We start from the raw sequence: 20401 nt of genomic DNA on the forward strand, positions 1-20401 counted from the left end.
AGCTTCTGTTACTAAAGATAACTAGCAGACCTAGTACAAAAATGTTTTATATATCTACATGTATATATCTATATACATATTTAAATATACATATATTTAATAATATAATTGACATCTAGTTTTAAATTTTAATGAATTTTAGGGTCTGAGTTGTAGAAGTAACTTTGTAATTGACATGTCAATCCAGGGTTGTTGTTTTGTGTTTTGTTTTTAATTTTATCTTTTTTAATGTTTATTTTAAGAGAGTGAGAGTGTAAGCAGGAGAGGGGCAGAGAAGGAGAGGAAATCCCAAGCAGGCTCCGCACTGTCAGCTCAGAGCCTGAGGTGGGGTCGATCTCACAAACTGTGAGATCATGATCTGAGCCAGTATCAAGAGTTGGACTCTGAACCAGCTGAGCCACCCAGGTGCCCCTTGGTCCAGGTTTTTATTAAAAGCAAGTTATATTTGTGAGGGGTGCCTGGGTGGCTCAGTCCGACTCTAGATTTTGGCTCAGGTCATGATCTCCTGGTTTGTGAGATCAAGCCCCATGTCAGGCTCTGTGCTGACAGCATGGAGACTGCTTGGTATTCTCTCTCCTCTCTCTCTCTCTCACTCTGCCCCTCTTCCACTCATGTTTTCTCTCTCTCAGAAATAAACTTTTTTTAAAAAGTAAGTTATATTTATGATATTACATGTTAATGCAGGTTTTAATTGGCATTAATTTTAACATCATATACTGTAAGTTATATGCATGTCCTTTTAAAAATTATGTAATGTTTCTTACTGATATAGATGGTTTAAGCAAAATTAGACTAAACTATAGTGATGAGTCAGCGGAAGGCAGTAAAATGCTTGAAGATGAACTCATCGACTTCTCAGAAGATCAGGATAACCAGGTAAAACCTAATGCTTGGCAGAAAGCTCCAATATTTTATCTAATTAAATTTTTCCCTGGAGTCCTATAGGCAATTCCTTCAACCAGTAACACAGGCCTTCTGAATTTGGGTCTCATCTCAAAGCACAAACTGAGTTTTTAATTCAGAAGTTGACAGCATAAATGTATTAATGTTGTTTTGCATTATTTTCTTTTAGGGTTTTTGTTGTAGTTTTGGCCATCCATTTAATAGAAAATGAATTCTCCCACCTGAACCCAGCCACCACCCCAGTAGCCCTACCATCCCTTTCCCTTCCTCTTTTAAAACATTTATGGGTCATACTTAACCTTTGGTCTAACTTCTTCAAGAGGCAAATGTTTAGATACTTGATTATATGGTACATGAGCACCACAAAATTATATTATTTTTTCCACTTTTCCAGTGATTTTTTTTCTTTCTTCTAAATTAATATATAAGTATCATGGCAGGAGCACATAGTATTTAGTTAAAACTAACATAGGTCAATTCTCATTATTTCCTTAGAGTTTCATTTGCTATAATAAATTTTATTTACACCAAGAACAAAATCTATTTTTGGAAATATTTTATGACTTCAGTTAAAGAGGGCTTTATATTGAAGGAAAAGTTTGTAAGAATTCTACAGCATTTCATTTCTTTAATTCTTTGACCTTTCTTTAGTTGTTAAGATAAACTTTGAGTTTATCTAGTGGTGAAGATAGCTCTGTACTGTACCATTTCTCCTTTTTATTTAATCTTCTTGTGAACAAAAGCCATTTTTTGTCATGTCCCTTGCTCTACAATATATGTTTAAGGAGTATAGTTTTTCTCTGCAACTTATACAGGCACATTGTATGTATTACATTAAAGGCTTACAAAGAGCACTGTTCTTACACTCCTTTGGTTGTAACAGTTATGTGAACTAGCTAATCTATGTATTATTATTACAATTACTATTATTATTTCCATTGTTGATTATTTAATTTATAAGGTTGCCAGAAACTTTCTAAAGAATAGAAAAAGTCTTGTTTTACATTCAAGATAATCGACAGAATAAGACACAGTGTCACTAAGTTTTCTTCTCTCAAGTGAAGCAGATATATGGTTTTGTCAAGAAGGTGTTTCTAAAAACTCTTTAAATATTTCTGATTTGAGAAAATTATTTATGTAAAAGAATAATAAATATAAGTCCTTCATGCTCCTATTGTGAAACAGTCGTCTTAACCAACAAACTAAATTTTTGTAGAAATATCTAAAATCAGGGCAGTAGTATTTGACTGAAGAAGAATGAATCATAATATTTTCAATCATTAAAATTTTCTTTTACATTGAGCAAACAGATGTAACAATGGACTTCTGATCAGTAATTTCTTTTCATTAAAATGTCATTGTTATGGCATTACAGAATTACAATTGAGTGACTGCATTTTCTCATGTCTGATCACTTAAATGGAAAAGAATTTACATATTTGCTACAAAGATTTTTATCATCAATAGTGCTACTTTGTGAGGTTATTAACTATTTAGATTATATATTTTTAATACTAACAGGCTGTCTTTTATAGGATGATAGCAGTGATGACGGATTCCTTGCCGATGACAACTGCAATTCAGAAATAGGACAGTGGCATTTAAAGCCTACCATCTGTAAACAGTAAGCATTAACTTTATATCTTGAAAACTGCATGATAAATTTTATTTACATACCCTCCTAAAATAAAACATAACTGGACAGTTTTTATTTAAACTAGTGCCTAAAAGTCACAAAGCGTGTCAGGATGGGTGAGGAGAATGTCCAGGGCTCAAGTTGGGCAGAATGGATAATCCTTTCAGTTCTCTGTCCATTTTCTATTTGTGTATGCACACACATTCCCATAGACACCTACTATTTCTTTTGGATATACATTGATTTGGAGCAAAGAAAGGACAAAGAACTGTCATTCACATTCAGATCAGTAACTTGGGAATTGACGTTTACAGTGGTTCAATAGCTACTATGTAAAGACTGTGGAGTGACTCAAGGCAGTTCTTAGGGACATGTCTCAAGAGTGAATCTGTTTGGTTTTCAGAAGTACATGTCTGGAGCACATGATTGGCTCAGGCTGTAGAACATATGAGTCTTGATCTCAGGCTCATGAGTTTAAGCCCCATGGTGGGTGTAGAGCTTGCTTTAAAAAAAAAACCAGAAAACAAAAAACAAAACAAAAAAACAGTACATGTCATGAGGGCTTTTCAGAGTCTATGAATCACTTAGTTGATGAAGTATTACCTATTTCTAGACTCCATTTCTTTTGACTTTTTTGTAGAAAATGTTAGGTGAAACTCCATTAACAGCTTTTGAAAAGCAAACTTCATTAATAAATGAAAATGTAGAGAGCTGCAGCAATTAAGAGATCTGCATCAAATCCCATAGAATTTTAGTCAAGAAGAACCCAGATCTTTAAACATTCAAGACTTTTTGTACTACGTTAGACTTCCTCTTAGGTTTACAACAATATTTTAAAGGTTGAGTGTTACTTATATCGAGTGTTCTAAAGTAGAATCTTACACTGATTCCTACACCAGATTCTAAATCTTACACTGGATTCTTACATTGGATTCAAAAAACACTGGATTCTAGGCTAATTTTTTTTTCTATTTTTAAGTAATCTCTACACACCATGAGGCTTGAACTCACAACCTCGAGATCAAGAGTTGCATGCTCCACCAACTGGGCCAGCCAGGCACCCCTAATTTTTCTGTGTGATGATTACCTGTTTTGCTATCTATAACAGGTTTTGGTTAAAAATGGGATTATTTGGGGGCATCTGGCTGACTCAGTTGAAAGAATGTGTGAGTCTTGATATTGGGGTCGTGGGTTTGAGCCTCATGTTGGGTTATACAGATCACTAAAAAATATAAATGAACTTTTAAGAAATGGACTTATTTCTACTTTGCTTGGTCCCACTTTTGGTGATTTGGAATCTGGGGGTGTTCAAATTTTCAGAATTATTTTGACTTTTTACTAAATTTTGAATTCTTTTAAGGAACTAACTATAGAACTTTAGTGAAATATATTCCTAATAAGATATGGTTCAGTTAGTATTCTACAATTTGGTATTTAGTATAACCGTGGATATTTAAGTATTATTGGGGTGTATGTGTCTGTAAGATTTATTTTTCACCCAAGCTTTACGGAGTCAGGGGAATTTTGAATGTTTTAAATTCTCTTGTTAATGCTCATCTTTTTATGTGTTCTTTAACATTATAAAGTGTTAACATTTGGTCATTTTACCCTGCAGACCTTGTATCCTACTGATGGACTCACTTAGAGGCCCTTCTCGATCGAATGTTGTAAAAATTCTAAGAGAGTAAGTTCAAAATCATAACTTGTACTTTGTATTCTGGTGGGAATGAGGGACTATGTATACTTATATATGTATATTCTTACTGTATGTGCATTATTGCAGGTATTTAGAGGTGGAATGGGAAGTTAAAAAAGGAAGCAAAAGAAGTTTTTCCAAAGATGTTATGAAAGGCTCTAATCCAAAAGTACCCCAGCAAAACAACTTCAGTGATTGTGGTGTATATGTATTACAGTATGTAGAGAGCTTTTTTGAGGTGGGTTTCAGTATGTTGGATCTGATATGATAAATAATAAAATAGTTTATAGTGGACCCTTAGACAAAATGGGTTTGAACTGCATGGGTCCACTTTTTCACAGATTTTTTTTTTTTTTTTTTTGAAAAATATAGTACAGTACTATAAATGTATTTTCTCCTCCTAATTAATGATTTTTGTAATATTTTCTTTTCTCTAGCTTACTTTATGTAAGAATATAGTAATATAATACATATAACATACAAAATATGTGTTAATTGACTATGTTATTAATAAGGCTTTTGGTCAATAGTAGGCTGCTATTAGGTAAGTTTTTCGGGAGTCAAAAGTTATATGTGGATTTTGGACTCAATAGGGTAAGCACCCTGAATCTCCACATTGTCCAGGGGTCAACTGTATTTGACCTTACATTAATGTTAAAAACATTAATAAGGAAATATTTTAAGTAGTTTGAAAACTATCATTTCAAAAATTTGTCCAGGGAGCAAAAACTCCCAAATTGGAAAATTTTTTAAAAATAAAAAGACTATTTATACTTCATGAAATCCAAGGTTTGTTGACCTAATGCCTCATCACTGATCAGCTCTCCCTCTTCACTTGCTCTTTCCACCTTAAGAAATCTCTCCCATCATTTGGACTTATACCCTCTTTTCTCCCCTTTACAGATATATTTATGGAGAAGTATTTATATGTTCACTGTCTTCATTTCCATAAATCCTACTCGTTTCTCAAATCTTTGTAATCTGGCTTTACTCTTGCCCTTATGTTGAAATTATTCTCAACCTCCCCTCACCATTTTACACTGTTGACCATTCCTTCTTCATAATGCTTTCTTCCTTCGACTTCAGAGATACAAAACCATGCACACCACTCTTGGATATCCTTTATAATTCTCTTGATTCCATCCTCTTCCTCATCCATTATCCAGTATAGCACTCAGTCCTGTGAATTCTATCACTTAATGTCATATATGTGCAATCCTTTATTCCTGCTGCCACTTTCTACGTCCAGGAAACTGGCATCACTATTCTGAACCACTACACCAGTCTCCAGGCCTGCTGCCTTTTATTTTTCAGTTGTTTTCCAGAAGCTGAAGTCTAATCATTTTATGCATGTGAAAGATGAAAATCCTTCATATGGCCTGTGTGACCCAACTTCTGTTCGAGCTTCTAGCCTCATTTCCTACCATTCTTACTCTAGCATTCTATGTCATTCAGTTTTTTATATTGTGTCATGTTCTTTCTTGCCTCTAGGCCTTGGTACATATGTTCCTACCTGGGATACTCTTCCCAGTTGCTTCTGTCATTCTTTATTGGACCAACTTCTTCTCATTCTTCAGGTCTCAGTGTAAATATCACTTCTTGGAATTGTGTTAAGCCCCCAGGCATGGATTTTCATAGGACTTTCTGCTTCTACTGTCATAATACCTGTCGTGTCCATTGTTTTAATTGTTGAGTTATCTGTCTGTCTAGACCAGAATCAGCAAACCATTTATAAAGGGGCCAAGTAGTAAATATTTTAGGCTCTGTGGCCATGCAGTTTCTATGCCTGCTTGCAGTTCAGCTATTGTGGCTGTTTTTCAATAAGGCTTTATTTACAGAAACAGGCAGTAGGCAGAATTTGGCCCAATAGCTACAGTTTGCTGACCTCTGATCTAGACTACAAGATCTATAGGCAAAAACTGTCTCATTATCTCCAGTGCCTAGCACAATATCTGGCATGAGACAGATAATGAGTACATACTTATTAAATGAATTTACTGATTATCCATTTTTAACTCTAATGCTTTTGTGATTGAAATTTAAATACTTATTATGGTTTTCTAATGTGCATTTAATATTTTTATTTCCAGAATCCAATACTCAATTTTGAACTACCTATGAATTTGGCAAACTGGTTTCCTCCCCCAAGAATGAGAACAAAGAGAGAAGAAATCCGAAACATAATTCTGAAACTTCAGGAAGATCAGAGCAAAGAAAAAAAGAAGCTTAAGGACACTTATTCAGCAGAAACATCTTTAGGTGAAGGAACAGAACAATATGTCAGTAGCATCTCAGATTGACCCATTTCTGATGCTTGTCAGTATTGCCTTCAGAAACTGAGTGACTTTCAACTTTGGGTATAGACAGTAAAGAACTGAAGTGCTCATTACTCAGAGTGATCTGGAAATGTTAATGCTTGTATAAATGTCATATAATTAATTTCCAATGGAGTATGTATTAAGTAAAAGTTTGTAAATATGTTAATGAGGCCAATTTTTCCAGCATTTATAATTATTTTTTTCACTTGTTAGGAAGCTTTTGTTATGTATTTTCTGTTAATAGTACTTGAAACTGCAACTTCTCAACACAAAATAAATAAAAAGAAAATATTTATAGGAGGAAATGATTAATTTGATATTCTTTAGTGAACTTGTATTAAATTCCTTAGTGGGTGTGACATATTTCATGGGAATATTAAAAGTATCTATGATAATCTTTTGACCTGCATTTGTTCTAAAATAACTTGAAATATGAAAATATGATTAAATATAAGGAATTTTGAACAAGAAAGACATCTTCATATGCTTGTATAGTGGAAAAAAATAACAGCTTTTTAAATCATACACTCCCTTGTGTTCAGAGAACCCCAAAAATGTAATAAATATTTATAATTTTACACAAATATTTAAGAAGAAGCAGTATTAAGAGAAATTCAAAGAAAAATAATCTTGAATTATACTACTAAATAATAATTATACTTTATCATATCTTATTGTCAAGTACATTTCTGAAGACATCAAAGACTCAGGTTAAAACTATTTTGGTAAGTGCAGCTTAAATTTCAAATATCCCATGTTACCTTTCTATATTATAGCTTAAAGTATGCTACAATTTGTGTGATATAGTTGATAAACATTTTTAATCTGTGTGAACACAGGAATTTAAATAGGAATTTACTATTTTTTGTAATGGCTTTTGCTATTTTTTCATTGCTCATTTTGTTCTTGTTATTTTGATAAACAAAATATCAGACTTCTGTGCTTGAGTTTTTTAGTGTAAATTATTTTTACATGTAAAAGTACTTGTCTTTAAATCAATTTCATAATGCAGAAAAAGTTCTCCTACCTTGAATTCTCCTTTAAAAATACTAAAATGTGATGGTTTTGATGACAGAATTACAACTCATGTAGGCATTGTGCATATATCTGCTGAAACTATTATTTTCAAACGAAATGTTACACATTTCTTTCCAATTAACTTTGAGACTTGAAATATATCTTTTAAAAGTCATTTTTTGTTAAATAATGAATTTTAAAATACACATATAACAAAAGTAGTTGAGAATAAAATGAAGGCCATTTTCATCATTAGCTATTTTTTTTTTTTTAACCTGGCCAAATACACCAATTGTGAACAACATTTTAGGCTGTTTTCTTGAGTTTAATAAAGTCCACAGGTGTGTTTGGAGTGGGTGGGGGTGTGGTTAATAACAACCAAAAAAAAAAAAAGTATGAGACATATTCATTAAGGGAAATATTAAAATGTAAGCTTAAGGAAAGTCACCATTGGTCACCATTAGTGGCATCAATTACAGATTTGTTACTTTGCATATTTTAACATTATTTATTTATGATTACATTATTTCTTTTTCAGGAATACCCTAGAGCTATTAGCTTAAATATGAAAAAGTAAAACTTAAGAGTTTAATTTTATTACTTACTGAATATGGACCAAAAAATTAAAATTATTTTAAAAATCTGATAGCAGTAAGCAAAATGGGCATATTTAATTTTTTAATGCACTGTATTTTGTCAGAACTTGAAAGTACTGAAAAACTATTCTAAAATGCTTATTTGTTTTTGTTTTAATGTCCAGTGGTTACATTTGCACTCTTATTTTTGATAAGATAAAAAGATAATTTGTCCCTGGGCCAACTCAAGTCAGTCACATTTTGACATGAAAAATATAGATTGATGTCTTATCAACTTTCTAGAGGTGGAGTATCCAGCTATTTAATCATATTTCTCCCACCCCATGCAAAATTTTATTTTTAAAAGTTATGCTAATGACTTTGGTATATGTAGAATATTTGAAGACTGTCAGGTTGAGCTCTGAATCTAGACTTGAGAATTTTTGGTGTACATGCACATTCACTTGATAATTGTGTACTTAAATACTTCTATATATAAAGTGGCTAGCAACCTTTTAAAATGTGTTTATTAGTACTTAGAAGTTGTGAAACAAATTTTACAGTTTAGAGGTTTGTTGCTAGACACTGAAACTGCATGATGAGTATCTGGTGTCTTAACTAATTAGATAGGTCTGTTGTATTTGTTTTCTTGTTGGATAGAATAACAGTTAATCATTTTTAGAAGAGTTTTAGATTACTTGCCATGAAATTTGTATGTGTCTGAGCTCTTGGTAGTTTAGGAGCAAAGGTGGCATTTAACTGGTCCTTTCCTTTTGATGTTGCTAAGATAGCTGAAAACTTAATGCTATTATTTCAAGTTCACATAAACCTAAATCAGTTAAGCATAATAACCTGTGCTTAAAGTATTAGTCAATTAGTAGGAGGTTTTATTTGAAAGGGTAAAATAGTTATCTAAATTATTTCTTAAATCGCCAAAATACAGTATTTTTTTTCTTTAAAAAACTGTCAATGATCTCTGAAGACTGTAAGATACAATATAAAAAGAATAGGTTTCAGTTTCCTAGAAATCAAAAATTGAACTTAAAGTCTCAGACAATTCACTGGACAAGAATAATAAAGAATATATTTTAATATATGGTATATGATCAAAGGTTGGTGGTATAGTGCTACCGGAATATAGGGGCATCTGGCTGGCTCAGTCGATAGAGCATGCAACTGTTGATCTAGGGGTCATGAGTTCTAGCCCAGGTTGGGGGTTGAGATTACTACAAAAAAAAAGCTACTGGAATACAATGATAGAAGAATAACTTAGAAGAAATAGAATCTTTAAGAGATGAGGTAATGTAGTGCTGTGTGTCTAGAAGAGCTACAGATAACAAGGTTGCTCTGTAGATCACTTTGAGAGAACTAAAGGAAGGAGATTATTGTAGGGGCATACTACAGACTAGCCAATAAGACAACTGAATTCACAGAGGCAGACCAGACTGTACTGGGAAATGAAATCTAAAGAATGTTCTAAAATACTCCAGCAGGACTTTCTGGTACATTTGTTGGTTTTTCTACTCCCAGAACAAAGTAAGAGGGTTATGAAAATGGCTCTTTGAAACTTCAGTTTAACTACAGAGGAGGAATTGGTCGATCACATGGAACAAATGTGTACCTTGGGGAGAAGTAGCCCTACCATCTTAATTCCAACAAAACAGATCAAGGAATAATGGTAGAGTACACTAAACTACTATTAAGGAAATACAGTGTAATGTACTCAGAGGAAAATAGCATAGACTCATGACCTGAAACAAAAACTAAAAGCTTAGAGGTCTTTACCATCTTTATCACAAGTAACAGATTATCCTTATTGCAAATAATTACAGTCAGAACATGCTACCCAAAACAAGGAATTTTATCTAGAAATGTGCATCAAAATCATCTAGGGCTTTACATAATACACATACCTAGGGTCTCAACCCCAGTAGTGACATATATTTTCAGAAAATTCCTTGACTAATTCTAATATTCAAGGCACTGATTTAAAAGGATCAGTATATGTTCCTGACAGCTTTCAAGTTGCTGGATACAAACGTAATAAGGCTTGTCTGCATTTGCTGCTCTGAAATGCTTTAAGATAATCACTTTAACCCCCATCCCCACTAATTCTCATTAAGAACTTGATAGGTGAGGTTATTAAATTGCTGTTCCTAAATGTTGAAGAATTATAAAGAAAATTATTAAGTCACTCAATATCTAGAAACTGGCAAGATGCTTTTCAAAAGGAAGTAAATTCTGCAAATTATAAGATAAAAATCATCAACTCTTGATAGGATTCTAAAGTGAATTTATTAAATGGCTTGCTATGTGAACTGTTCATGGTCACCAGGAGTTACAGGACTGGTACAATCAAGGTAGCTGTATATTTTTAATAGGATTCTGGACTAGTTGACTAGTTAATGGAGCCAGACTAGTAATTCTCAAAATTGTGCTTGATAAGTCTGATTTTGAGGCATATTCATAAGTTTTGTCAGATAAGTTTAGAAAGAATTTACATCAAGTTGAATACACTTCTTGGAGCTTTTAATATGCTAGTTTGCAGAATGACTAAGTGAGGAAAATAGAGAATACAGCATGTTAGATAAAGAATTTGGCTGTATCCTCCTTTCTCTCGTGGACTGGTTCTCTAAACTTATTTATAAATACTACCCATCATAAGACACAGTTAACTATTTGGGTTTTTTTTTAACTGAACTTTAAGACAAAGTGCTTTTGAAACTTAGATTGTTTTTTTTATATTTCATTTTACTGATAGTTGGATATATGAATTGGAAACTTGAAAATAGGTGACCAGTGTCTTGGGGAAATGAAGTTTCACGAGAAGCAATTTTCTATAGCCATTGTAATGAAAAAACTACAAATCTAATTCTTGTATACAAGTGGATTTTTCTAGGGGAAAAAAAAGCAGAGTTGATGATACTAATCTTTTGTAAGATCATCAAGTCTCCTAAACTCCTATACAAGTAGAAATTGTATAAAAATATGAAAGTGAAGGGGGCCCCTGGCTGGCTCAAGTTGGAGGAATGTGCGACTCTTGGTCTTAGAGTCGTGTGAGTTTGAGCCCTACATTGGGTGTAGAGATTACTTAAATGAACTTTAAACATACGAGAGTGAATTGGAAGATTATCTGGAGGCTTTTCCTTCTGTTTATATCTGAACCGTTTAACACCTCCCCCGACTTCCACTCCGTCATCATTTACTTTAGAAATAAACTGCAACAAACTTTGTAGCTAGAAGCATTTTTTTTCTTAAGATATCTGTGCAAAAAAGTACTTTGTTAATATACTTTCAACATTTTTAATCCCTTAAATAACTGGAAATAAGTCACTTAAGCCTGTTATAAAACTTAACTACATTTGTACTAATTAGCTTTATACATACTGACAACAGGATTTGATCCAAAACAAATTCGAAAAAAAAATTGATCCTTAAATATTGAATAAATGTTTTGAGTACCTAGTTTGTACTAGATGTTGAGGATTTAAAACAAGGGAGCCAAACAGATACCATCTTCTCCCCTTAATGAAGCTTCCTGACAGTGTGATGGAAAGGCATTCCATTAATCAGCCTCACAAATTAATAATTTCAAATAAGTACCATGCAGGAAAAGCATAAAGCATATTAAGACACTATAGCCTAGGGGCACCCGGGTGGCTCTGTCGGTTAAGTGTGTGACTCAGTTTTGGCCCAAGTCATGATCTCACAAGCTGTGAGCCCTGCATTGGGTTCTATGCTGACAGCACGGAGCCTGCTTGGGATTCTCTCTCTCCCTCTCTTTGCACTTCCTGCTCTCTCTCTGCCCTCTCTGCACTTTCTTTCTGTCTCTAAATAAATAAACTTCAAAAATATAATAAAGAACATCGTCCGTTGCAATTTAAAAAAAAAGGACTATAGCCTAATCTGGGAGGTTAGGGAAGTCTTCCCTGAAGATGTGACATTTGAACTATTGGTAGACAAACTGAACAAAGTCTGAAAGGGCAAGAGAAGACTAGTACTTGTAGGTTGTGGAAAGACCCTGAAGTAGAGAGATGTTATGACTTGTCCTAAATGATAATGGCCTCATTTATTAAGCACCTACTATATATGGCAGACCGAGTTCTCAGCTCTTAACATGGAATTCATTCTTCACAATGTCCATATGAGGTACATACTGTCATTACTCCTAATTTACAAATGAACAAACTGAGGTCCAAAGAAGTAATTTCCCCTGCAAGGCTGGGCTTTGGACACACCATCTTACCCTAGAAGTTAGGTTAGCTTGGCTAAATAAAAAGATGAAAATAAGATGCCCCTATGTTTTTAGAGCTGCAGTATAGCTAAATATTATGGAAATTGTTTATGGGAGTTTATTGAGCTATATTATGTTTTAGTATGTTTAAACATTTTCATAATTTTAAAAATAAAATTGAAGACCTCTAACTGAAGGTAAGAGTAAGGTAGAAAAGTAGCCTGGGACCTAATCATGCAGTGCCTTGAAGTCACATTCAAGATTTTGGTCACTATCCTGAAAAGTCACTGAAGCATTTTAAACAAAGGAATAACATGATCAACTATTAATGTTTTTATTTATTTTTGAGACAGAGACAGAGCATGAGCAGGGGAGGGGCAGAGAGAGGGGGAGACACAGAATCCAAAGCAGACTCCAGGCTCTGTTGGCACAGAGCCTGATGCTGGGCTCAAACTCACGGGGTGTGGGATCATGACCTGGGGGCTGAAGTCGGAGGCTTAACTGACTGAGCCACCCAGGCGCCCCTGAGGGGGCTGGGAATAAGTGCAAGCCTTATTCGTAATTAATTGCGAATTACTATAGCTAGGGTTTACTATAGCTGGGGTAAAGGACACAATTATGCCTTCGGAATGCTAAAATAAGACATAACTTAGAGATTTTATTTGAAATGTTCCTTTAGAAACATGCAACAAGAATAGTTTTTGAAACAGGTAACAAGAACAGAAAAGGGTGTTCCTTTGTTCCTGTCAAAACTTTTTTTTATGAACAAATGATTATCAAAAATAATTATAGGGGTGCCTAGCTGGCTCAGTTGGTAGAGCATGCAACTCTTGATCTCAGCGTCTTGAGTTTAAGTCCCACATTGGGGGTAGAGCCTACTTTAAAAAAAAATTAAAAAATAAAAACCCTAAATTAAGTAATGTTTAAAGTGCAGGTTTGAAAAAATATATAAATCCTATGTACAACTGGAAAATGGGCAGAAAATGGTTGGGTGAAGACATCACTGACAGAAACTTTATTTTTTATTCAAAAAAATTTTTTTCATGTTTGTTTATTTTTAAGAGAGGGCGAGAGACAGAGCACGAGCAGGGGAGGGGCAGAGAGAGGGAGACACAAAATCCAAAGCAGGTTCCAGGCTCTGAGCTGTCAGCACAGAGCCCGAGTGGGGCTTGAACTCACAAACCATGAGATCTTGACCTGAACTGAAGTGGGTAAACTTAACTGATTGAGCCACCTAGACGCCCCAGAAAGTTGGGTTTTAAAATTTACAAAACATGTGAAACTACCAAAGAAAACAACATTAAAAACCTTTTAAACACCAGAGTGCTATATTTAAAAAATATAAAAGAAAGTATAAAATTGGCATAAAGTATTAATATTCAATTGTCTTAAAAGTAAAAATACTTGATCAATGTAAAATTAAAACAATTTTACTAGGTCAATTGTTTCCTGAAATTTCCAAACACACTTAATAGAGAAATTACCCAAAGCACCTGTAACATAGCTATGCTTTTTTTTTTTTTTTAATCACTTGCTCTCTTCAATTCCATTCTCTTCTGTCTCAGCTAATTTGGGCTTAAGGTGGACACCTGATCTCAAGGAAAGTTTGTAATGGTATGACCTCCTAGATGGAAAAGAAAACAAAGTCAGTTCTGGTCATTAGGAATTTATATTTAAAGTAAGAAACACATTTGCAAAATGGAATTAGCAGAGAGGACACTGTTAAAATAAAATGATAACTTACCTTATTTCTAAGATGGAATTTGAAAAAAAAAAAACACATTAACCTGTGAATTAAAGCTACATTTTACCAAGTAAGGGACAAGTTTGCATCAGAATCACCTGAAAGGCTTGATAAAAGACGTTACTGGGCTCCATCCCTAGTTTCTGATTCAGGATTGTTTTCAGTGGGGCCTGTAAGTTTGCATTTCCAAGTTCCTGGCAAGACCATACTTTTGAGAAACAAATGTTTCTCAAAGAAAAACAAATGATGTATTTCTTCTTGGTAGCTTTTTCAGTTAGGTGTGTGAAAACTTCTTGATGTAGGCAAGACTGACAGAGCTCCAAGCATCAAAGCATCTTGGAGTCAATGAGATACTGTGTGAAATTACTTGATCATATCTACTCCATAATAACATTATTTGTAATAACAATTAAATGTGAATAACTGAGGCATGTGATCACACCACATAGCTTTGCTCTTCTTTAATTTAGTCTGGATTTATCTTTCCTTTTTAACCTATTTTAACAACTTTGTATGCTTTCATATTTTCCCCCATATTCATATAATCTCTACATATAGTAATACATGTATAAAGATGTACTGTTTCCTTATAAAAACTGGGATAATAATATAAACATTTTTCAGTATCTTTCTTTTGTGTCAGCAGCATCTTGTGACAATCTATCCAAGCTATCTAATATAATCAAAGTCAAAGTCAGTTCTATAATGGACCATTATTTATTTATCTATCCCCTTACACTATCAGTCCTGATAGACTTGGTTAACGCTATAATAATGATTCCAAAATCTTGGTGGCTTACTCTCCCAAAAAAGTTTTTGCTTCGGTTATGCCACATGCCCAAACGAGAAGGCAGGAGATTTCTGTTCATCAATTACTCAGCTACCAGTCTGGGTAGATTGATACAAGTTTCCATTGCACTACAGAGTGGAACTAGAACCTGGTGAGTAGCAAGCACATTGACTCTTAAAGCTTCTATGCAGAAGTGGCACATCACACTCACACTGCACTGCCAAAGCTAGTTAGATGACACTCCTAATTTCAAAAGGAACAACGGAGTTCACTCCTACTGTATTTCCAGAGTGGGACATATTTTTTTAGCAGCTGAAGTGACATTCACACTACTAAATGGGCATTCACTTTAGTTTCTAGTTTTCTGCAAATATGAGCATGTAATATATTTTCCTGTTTTTATTTATTTATACACTAGTAGTTTTATTTCTTTGAAATATATTCTTAGGGATTGCTGGGTCAAAAATAATATGTATTTTTAATTTCTATGGGTATTATTAGCTTGTTTTCCAAAGAGATGTAAGAATTTACATTTTCCCCAGCAACTTTTTAAAATACAATTTTTTGCTGCATCCCCAACAGCAATAGGTATTATAGCTCTCTTTAATTTTGCAAGCCTTGTGCATATAAAGCTGTTTTCGTTATTACTTTGATTTGTATTTCCCAGATCTCTGGTTTAAATCTGAGCTTTTTTTTTTTTTTTTTTTTTTTTTTTTTTTTTTTGTGGTGGCTATGCCTGTCATTTGTCCATTTTTCCTTTAGAGTAGTAGTAATCTTATTTTTCTCAATTAATACCTAAGCCTTCTGCATATTACATTGTCATCTATGTTATACATGTATCTTTTCATAATCCATTGTGTTTGAAGACTTTTTGGTATATTTTTCATACCAAAATTTTTATTTTTATGTATTTTCTGAGTTTTCAATCTTGGATAACCAGCTCCTTCTCGACTCATGACAGTACATATACACACATATTTCTCACAAGACTTTTTTTTTTCAATTCAAATAATAAAACTGTGGAATTTATTTCTGTATAATGCAAAAGATACATGTTATAGGGGCACCTGGGTGGCTCAGTTGGTTAAGCATCCTACTTCAGCTCAGGTCATAATCTCACTGTTCGTGGTTCAAGCCCCGCGTCAGGCTCTGTGCTGACAGCTTGGAGCCTGGAGCCTGCTTCAGATTCTCTGTCTCCCTCTCTCTCTGTTCCTCCCTCACTCACGTTCTCTCTCTCTCTCAAAAATAAACATTAAAAAAAAAGATACACATTATATTCTTGAATTTTATTTTCCTCAAGATAGTCATTTATGTCAATATCATTTATTAAAAACACTTTGACATTGGGGCACCTGGGTTGCTCAGTTGGTTAAGCAACCGACTTTGGCTCAGGTCATGATCTCCCAGTTTGTGAATTCGAGCCCCATGTCCAGCTCTGTGCTGACAGCTCAGAGTCTGGAGCCTACTTCAGATTCTGTGTCTCCCCCTCTCTTCTATGCTTCCCCAGCTGACACTCTGTGTGTCTGTCTCTCAACAATAAATAAATGTTAAAAAATTTTTTTAAATAAATAAATAAAAACACTTTGACATTAGAATGAATTTCCATCTTGTCATATGTTAATTCATGATATTACTAATATTTCTGAAATTTCAATTTGTTTCTTTAATTGGTCTACTGATTACTTAATTATACCTAATAACTCTAAGACTTAGTGAAAGCTAGAGCCAAAGGAAGTTTATAAACACCTTCATTATTAAATCCAAAAATGAAAAATAAAGGAAATCAAAGTTCACATTAAAAAATTAGGAACAAGGGCGCCTGGCTGGCTCTGTTGGTGGAGCATATGACTCTCGATCTTAGGGTTGTGATTTCGAGTCCCATGTTGGGTATAGAGATTACTTAAAAATAAAATCTTACCTCCTCTGCTCATGCTTGCTCATAAATAAATAGATAAATTGATAAATAGATTAAATTGGCAATTAGAATCCATAGCAAATAAGTGATAACCAAGTTCAAGGGTGTTCAACATCAGAAAATGTATCAATTTAATTGTTATGTCAAAGATTAAAGGAGGAAATTTATATGATCATATAAAAAATTTAGTTTTTCATAACACAATATTTGAGAATAGAGAAATCTGTTATAATATAGGCTATAATTCCTAGTAACAAAATATATTAAATGGTGAAACACAACCAGTTAATATCAAGAACTAGATAGGCTTTCATGCTACTCAACATTGTTTTTGCACTTACAGGAGATGTACTAAGACAAGAAAATGAAATAACTGGTATAAACTTTGGAAAATAAGAGATGGATGTTTTCTGTTGAGTAGGTGATTATATAACTAGAAAACTTAGAAAACATTTTTTTTTTAATTTGATACACTGTTTGGATAAATACACAATGAGAATCTAGAAAAGAAATTGGGGTAAAATTATTCACAATAATGACTAATAACAATAAAATACTTAGAAACAAATTTAATAAAAAAGCATATGCTTTGAATGAAAAAGCTATACAATTTCATTGATGGCCATAAATAAGACATGCAGGAATGGATAATGAAGAACCACGTTTTTAGATGGGATGGCATAATACTATAAAAACATCAATTCCTTTCTAATATTATATAGTTATAATTCAGTTTTATATAATACCAGTAGTGTTATTGTTTTATATTTAAAATCTCAAAGCTTACATAAAAGGAAAAATGCCTGAGAGGGGCCAGGAAAAGAAATACCAGAATGTATGACAAAACCACTGTAACAAAATCACTATGAATCTGGAGAGGAAAACAATAAAATGAGATGTGTTCAAAGAGACTGAAGCAGAGCAAGACAGAAGAGACCACATGCAAGAGAGACACCAATACCACACAAAGGGTGAACACAGCAAATACTGAATTAAACTAGTAACCCAATCGTTCATTGTTACCATGCCTCTACCAGCTGTTCATTTAGGTTGTGGGCTTTAGAATAAATTGCTGCTTGTCATCAGCACTATTTGAAGTACTAATTAGCATATTACAACTGTCCTTTAGTTGTTTTTTCATTAAATCATTAGAGACTTGGCTACAAATAGGATAACCACAGAAATCCTGGGGAGAACTTATTCTGTAGACATAGCACTGGGCATGACTTCCTCAAGTATTCAAGTAACCTAAAAAACCCAGGGCAAAACTAGGTTCACGATTGGAGACTCCATTCTTTCTTGGATAAGCAATGGCTGTTAGACTTTTCATTGTCAGACTTTTTGACAGTGACTTCATTGATATGTATATTTTAGATTTTGCCCATATACAAAATCCAGTCCTATATAGCCTCCTTCTTTCTCTCTAACTCCTCTACCCCTCCCTGCTCCCTGCCTGCCTTTCTCTCCTCTCTCTCCTTCCCACCCCCCCACCCCCACACACACATCTACAAAGTTTCAGGAAACAAACCTTTTCTAAGTTTTTATTGTTTTTATTTTTGAGAGACAGAGCTTGAGCAGAGGAGGGGCAGAGAGAGAGGGAAACACAGAATCCGAAGCAGGCTCCAGGCTCCAAGCTGTCAGCACAGAGCCCGATGTGGGGCTCGAACCCATGAACCATGAAGTCATGACTTGAGGTGAAGTCGGATGCTCAATGGACTGAACCACACAGGTGCCCCAGGAAACAAACTTTTTAAAAGTAATCTCTACACCTGATGTGGGGCTTGAACTCAAGACCCCAAGATAAAGAGTTGCATGCTCTACTGACTGGGCCAGCCAGGTGCCCCAGAAACCATTCTTATACTTTCTAAAAAGATACACTCTGATAATTTGTTTTAGTCCTTTTTTCCCCAATGTTTGTTTTTGAGAGATCTTGAGCAGGGGAGGAGCAGAGAGGATCCGAAGTGGGCTCTGTGCTGACAACAGCGAGCCAGATGTGGGGCTTGAACTAACTGTGAGATCATAACCTGAGCTGAAGTCAGACGCTCAACATCCAAGTGCCCCTGTTTTAGTCTTTTTAAAAAAAAGTGCACCTGGGGTGCCTGGGTGGCTTAGTGAAGTGTCCAACTTCAGCTCAGGTCATGATCTTGCGGTTCATGGGTTTGAGCCCCACATTGGCCTCTGTGCTGACAGCTCAGAGCCTGGAGCCTGCTTTGGATTCTGTGTCTCCCTCTCTCTCTGCTCCTCCCCAGCTTGCACTCTCTCTCTCTCTCTCAAAAACAAATAAAACATTGAAAAAGTTTTTTAAATGCTCCTTAAAATCCACTACATTGATAATATCATCCATAGTTTGAATAACACTAAGGTTTTAGTCTTATATGCTCCAAAGATTTAAATGCAAAAGTAAAATTTTATCTAATGACAATTTGGATATATTTATTACACTTGCTGTATGAATTATGAAAACTACTTTTTGGGGTTACCTGGCTGGCTCAGTCAGAAGAGCATGGGACTCTTGATTTCAGGGTCATGAGTTCAAGCCCCATGCTGGTTAAAGAGATTAATTAAATAAGTAAATAAACTTAGAAAAAAAAAAAACTATGTTTTAATTCCTAATTTTTTGGTTTAAAAATGTATCATACTTATTAGAAGATAATACTGAACTTTGGAAACTTTGGAGGGTATATGTTGAGGCAGACTGTTTTCTAATTCTGTTCATGTAATTATTGGCGTGATCAAATTGGCAATAACTAATACACTTATCTACACTTGTTTTTACATATCCAAAAGGCAAATTACAATTTTTAAAAGTTTTATTTATTTAAGTAATCTCTACACCCAAACGTGGGGCTCAAACTCACAACCCTGAGATCAAGAGTAGGATGCTGTTGTTTTTTTAACATTTATGTATTGTTGAGAGACAGAGGGAGACAGAGTGTGAGCAGGGGAGGGGCAGAAAGAGAGGGAGATACAGATTCTGAAACAAGTTCCAGGCTCTGGGCTGTCAGCACAGAGCCTGATGTGGGGCTCGAACTCACCAACTGTGAGATCATGACCTGAGCTGAAGTCAGACGCTTAACCGACAGAGCCACCCAGCTGCCCCTTGAGTCACATGTTCTTCTGACTGAACCAGCGAGGCACCCCACAGAATTAAAATTTTTGATTGTATCCAGAAATGACCTTAGATATTTTTATTAATTTGCTTGAATTAACTTAGCCTGGTTATTGTCACATTATTAAAATATAAGCAAATATAATATTTAATCTTAGGAATACATATCATTTTTGGGGGAAGACACAAGCTTTCTCACAGCAATTTTTTTAAGTAAACCTTTACTCCAAATAAGGGGCTTGAACTCATGACCCCAAGATCAAGAATTGTATGCTCTACCATTTGAGCTATCCAGTGCCTCATCTCACACCAGTTTTTTTTAAAAAGGACTTTTCTATCCAAGAATCATGTCATTCATGACTTTTCTAAGAGAAGGTAACCAAAAATTCAGAAATCTAAAAAAATACTGAAAATGTTTAATTTTTTTAATGTAAGCTTCTATTTGAAGTATATCATACTTACAG

At 34.3% G+C, this 20401-nt stretch overlaps 1 protein-coding gene across 2 annotated transcripts in view; it reads left to right on the forward strand.

Annotated features, from left to right (window-relative positions):
* Positions 1–6848, forward strand: part of SENP6 (SUMO specific peptidase 6) — a 119243-nt gene extending 112395 nt beyond the window's left edge. For both annotated transcript variants that reach the window (XM_042986690.1, XM_042986691.1), the window contains 5 exons: positions 773–876; positions 2439–2527; positions 4155–4223; positions 4323–4473; positions 6326–6848. In XM_042986690.1, the coding sequence (XP_042842624.1) occupies positions 773–876; positions 2439–2527; positions 4155–4223; positions 4323–4473; positions 6326–6535 (623 nt within the window). In that variant the 3' untranslated portion in view covers positions 6536–6848. The remainder of the gene's footprint in view (positions 1–772; positions 877–2438; positions 2528–4154; positions 4224–4322; positions 4474–6325) is intronic.
* Positions 6849–20401: the final 13553 nt, after the last annotated feature.

This window comes from Panthera tigris, chromosome B2 (assembly GCF_018350195.1).
Source record: "Panthera tigris isolate Pti1 chromosome B2, P.tigris_Pti1_mat1.1, whole genome shotgun sequence".
NCBI lineage: Eukaryota > Metazoa > Chordata > Mammalia > Carnivora > Felidae > Panthera > Panthera tigris.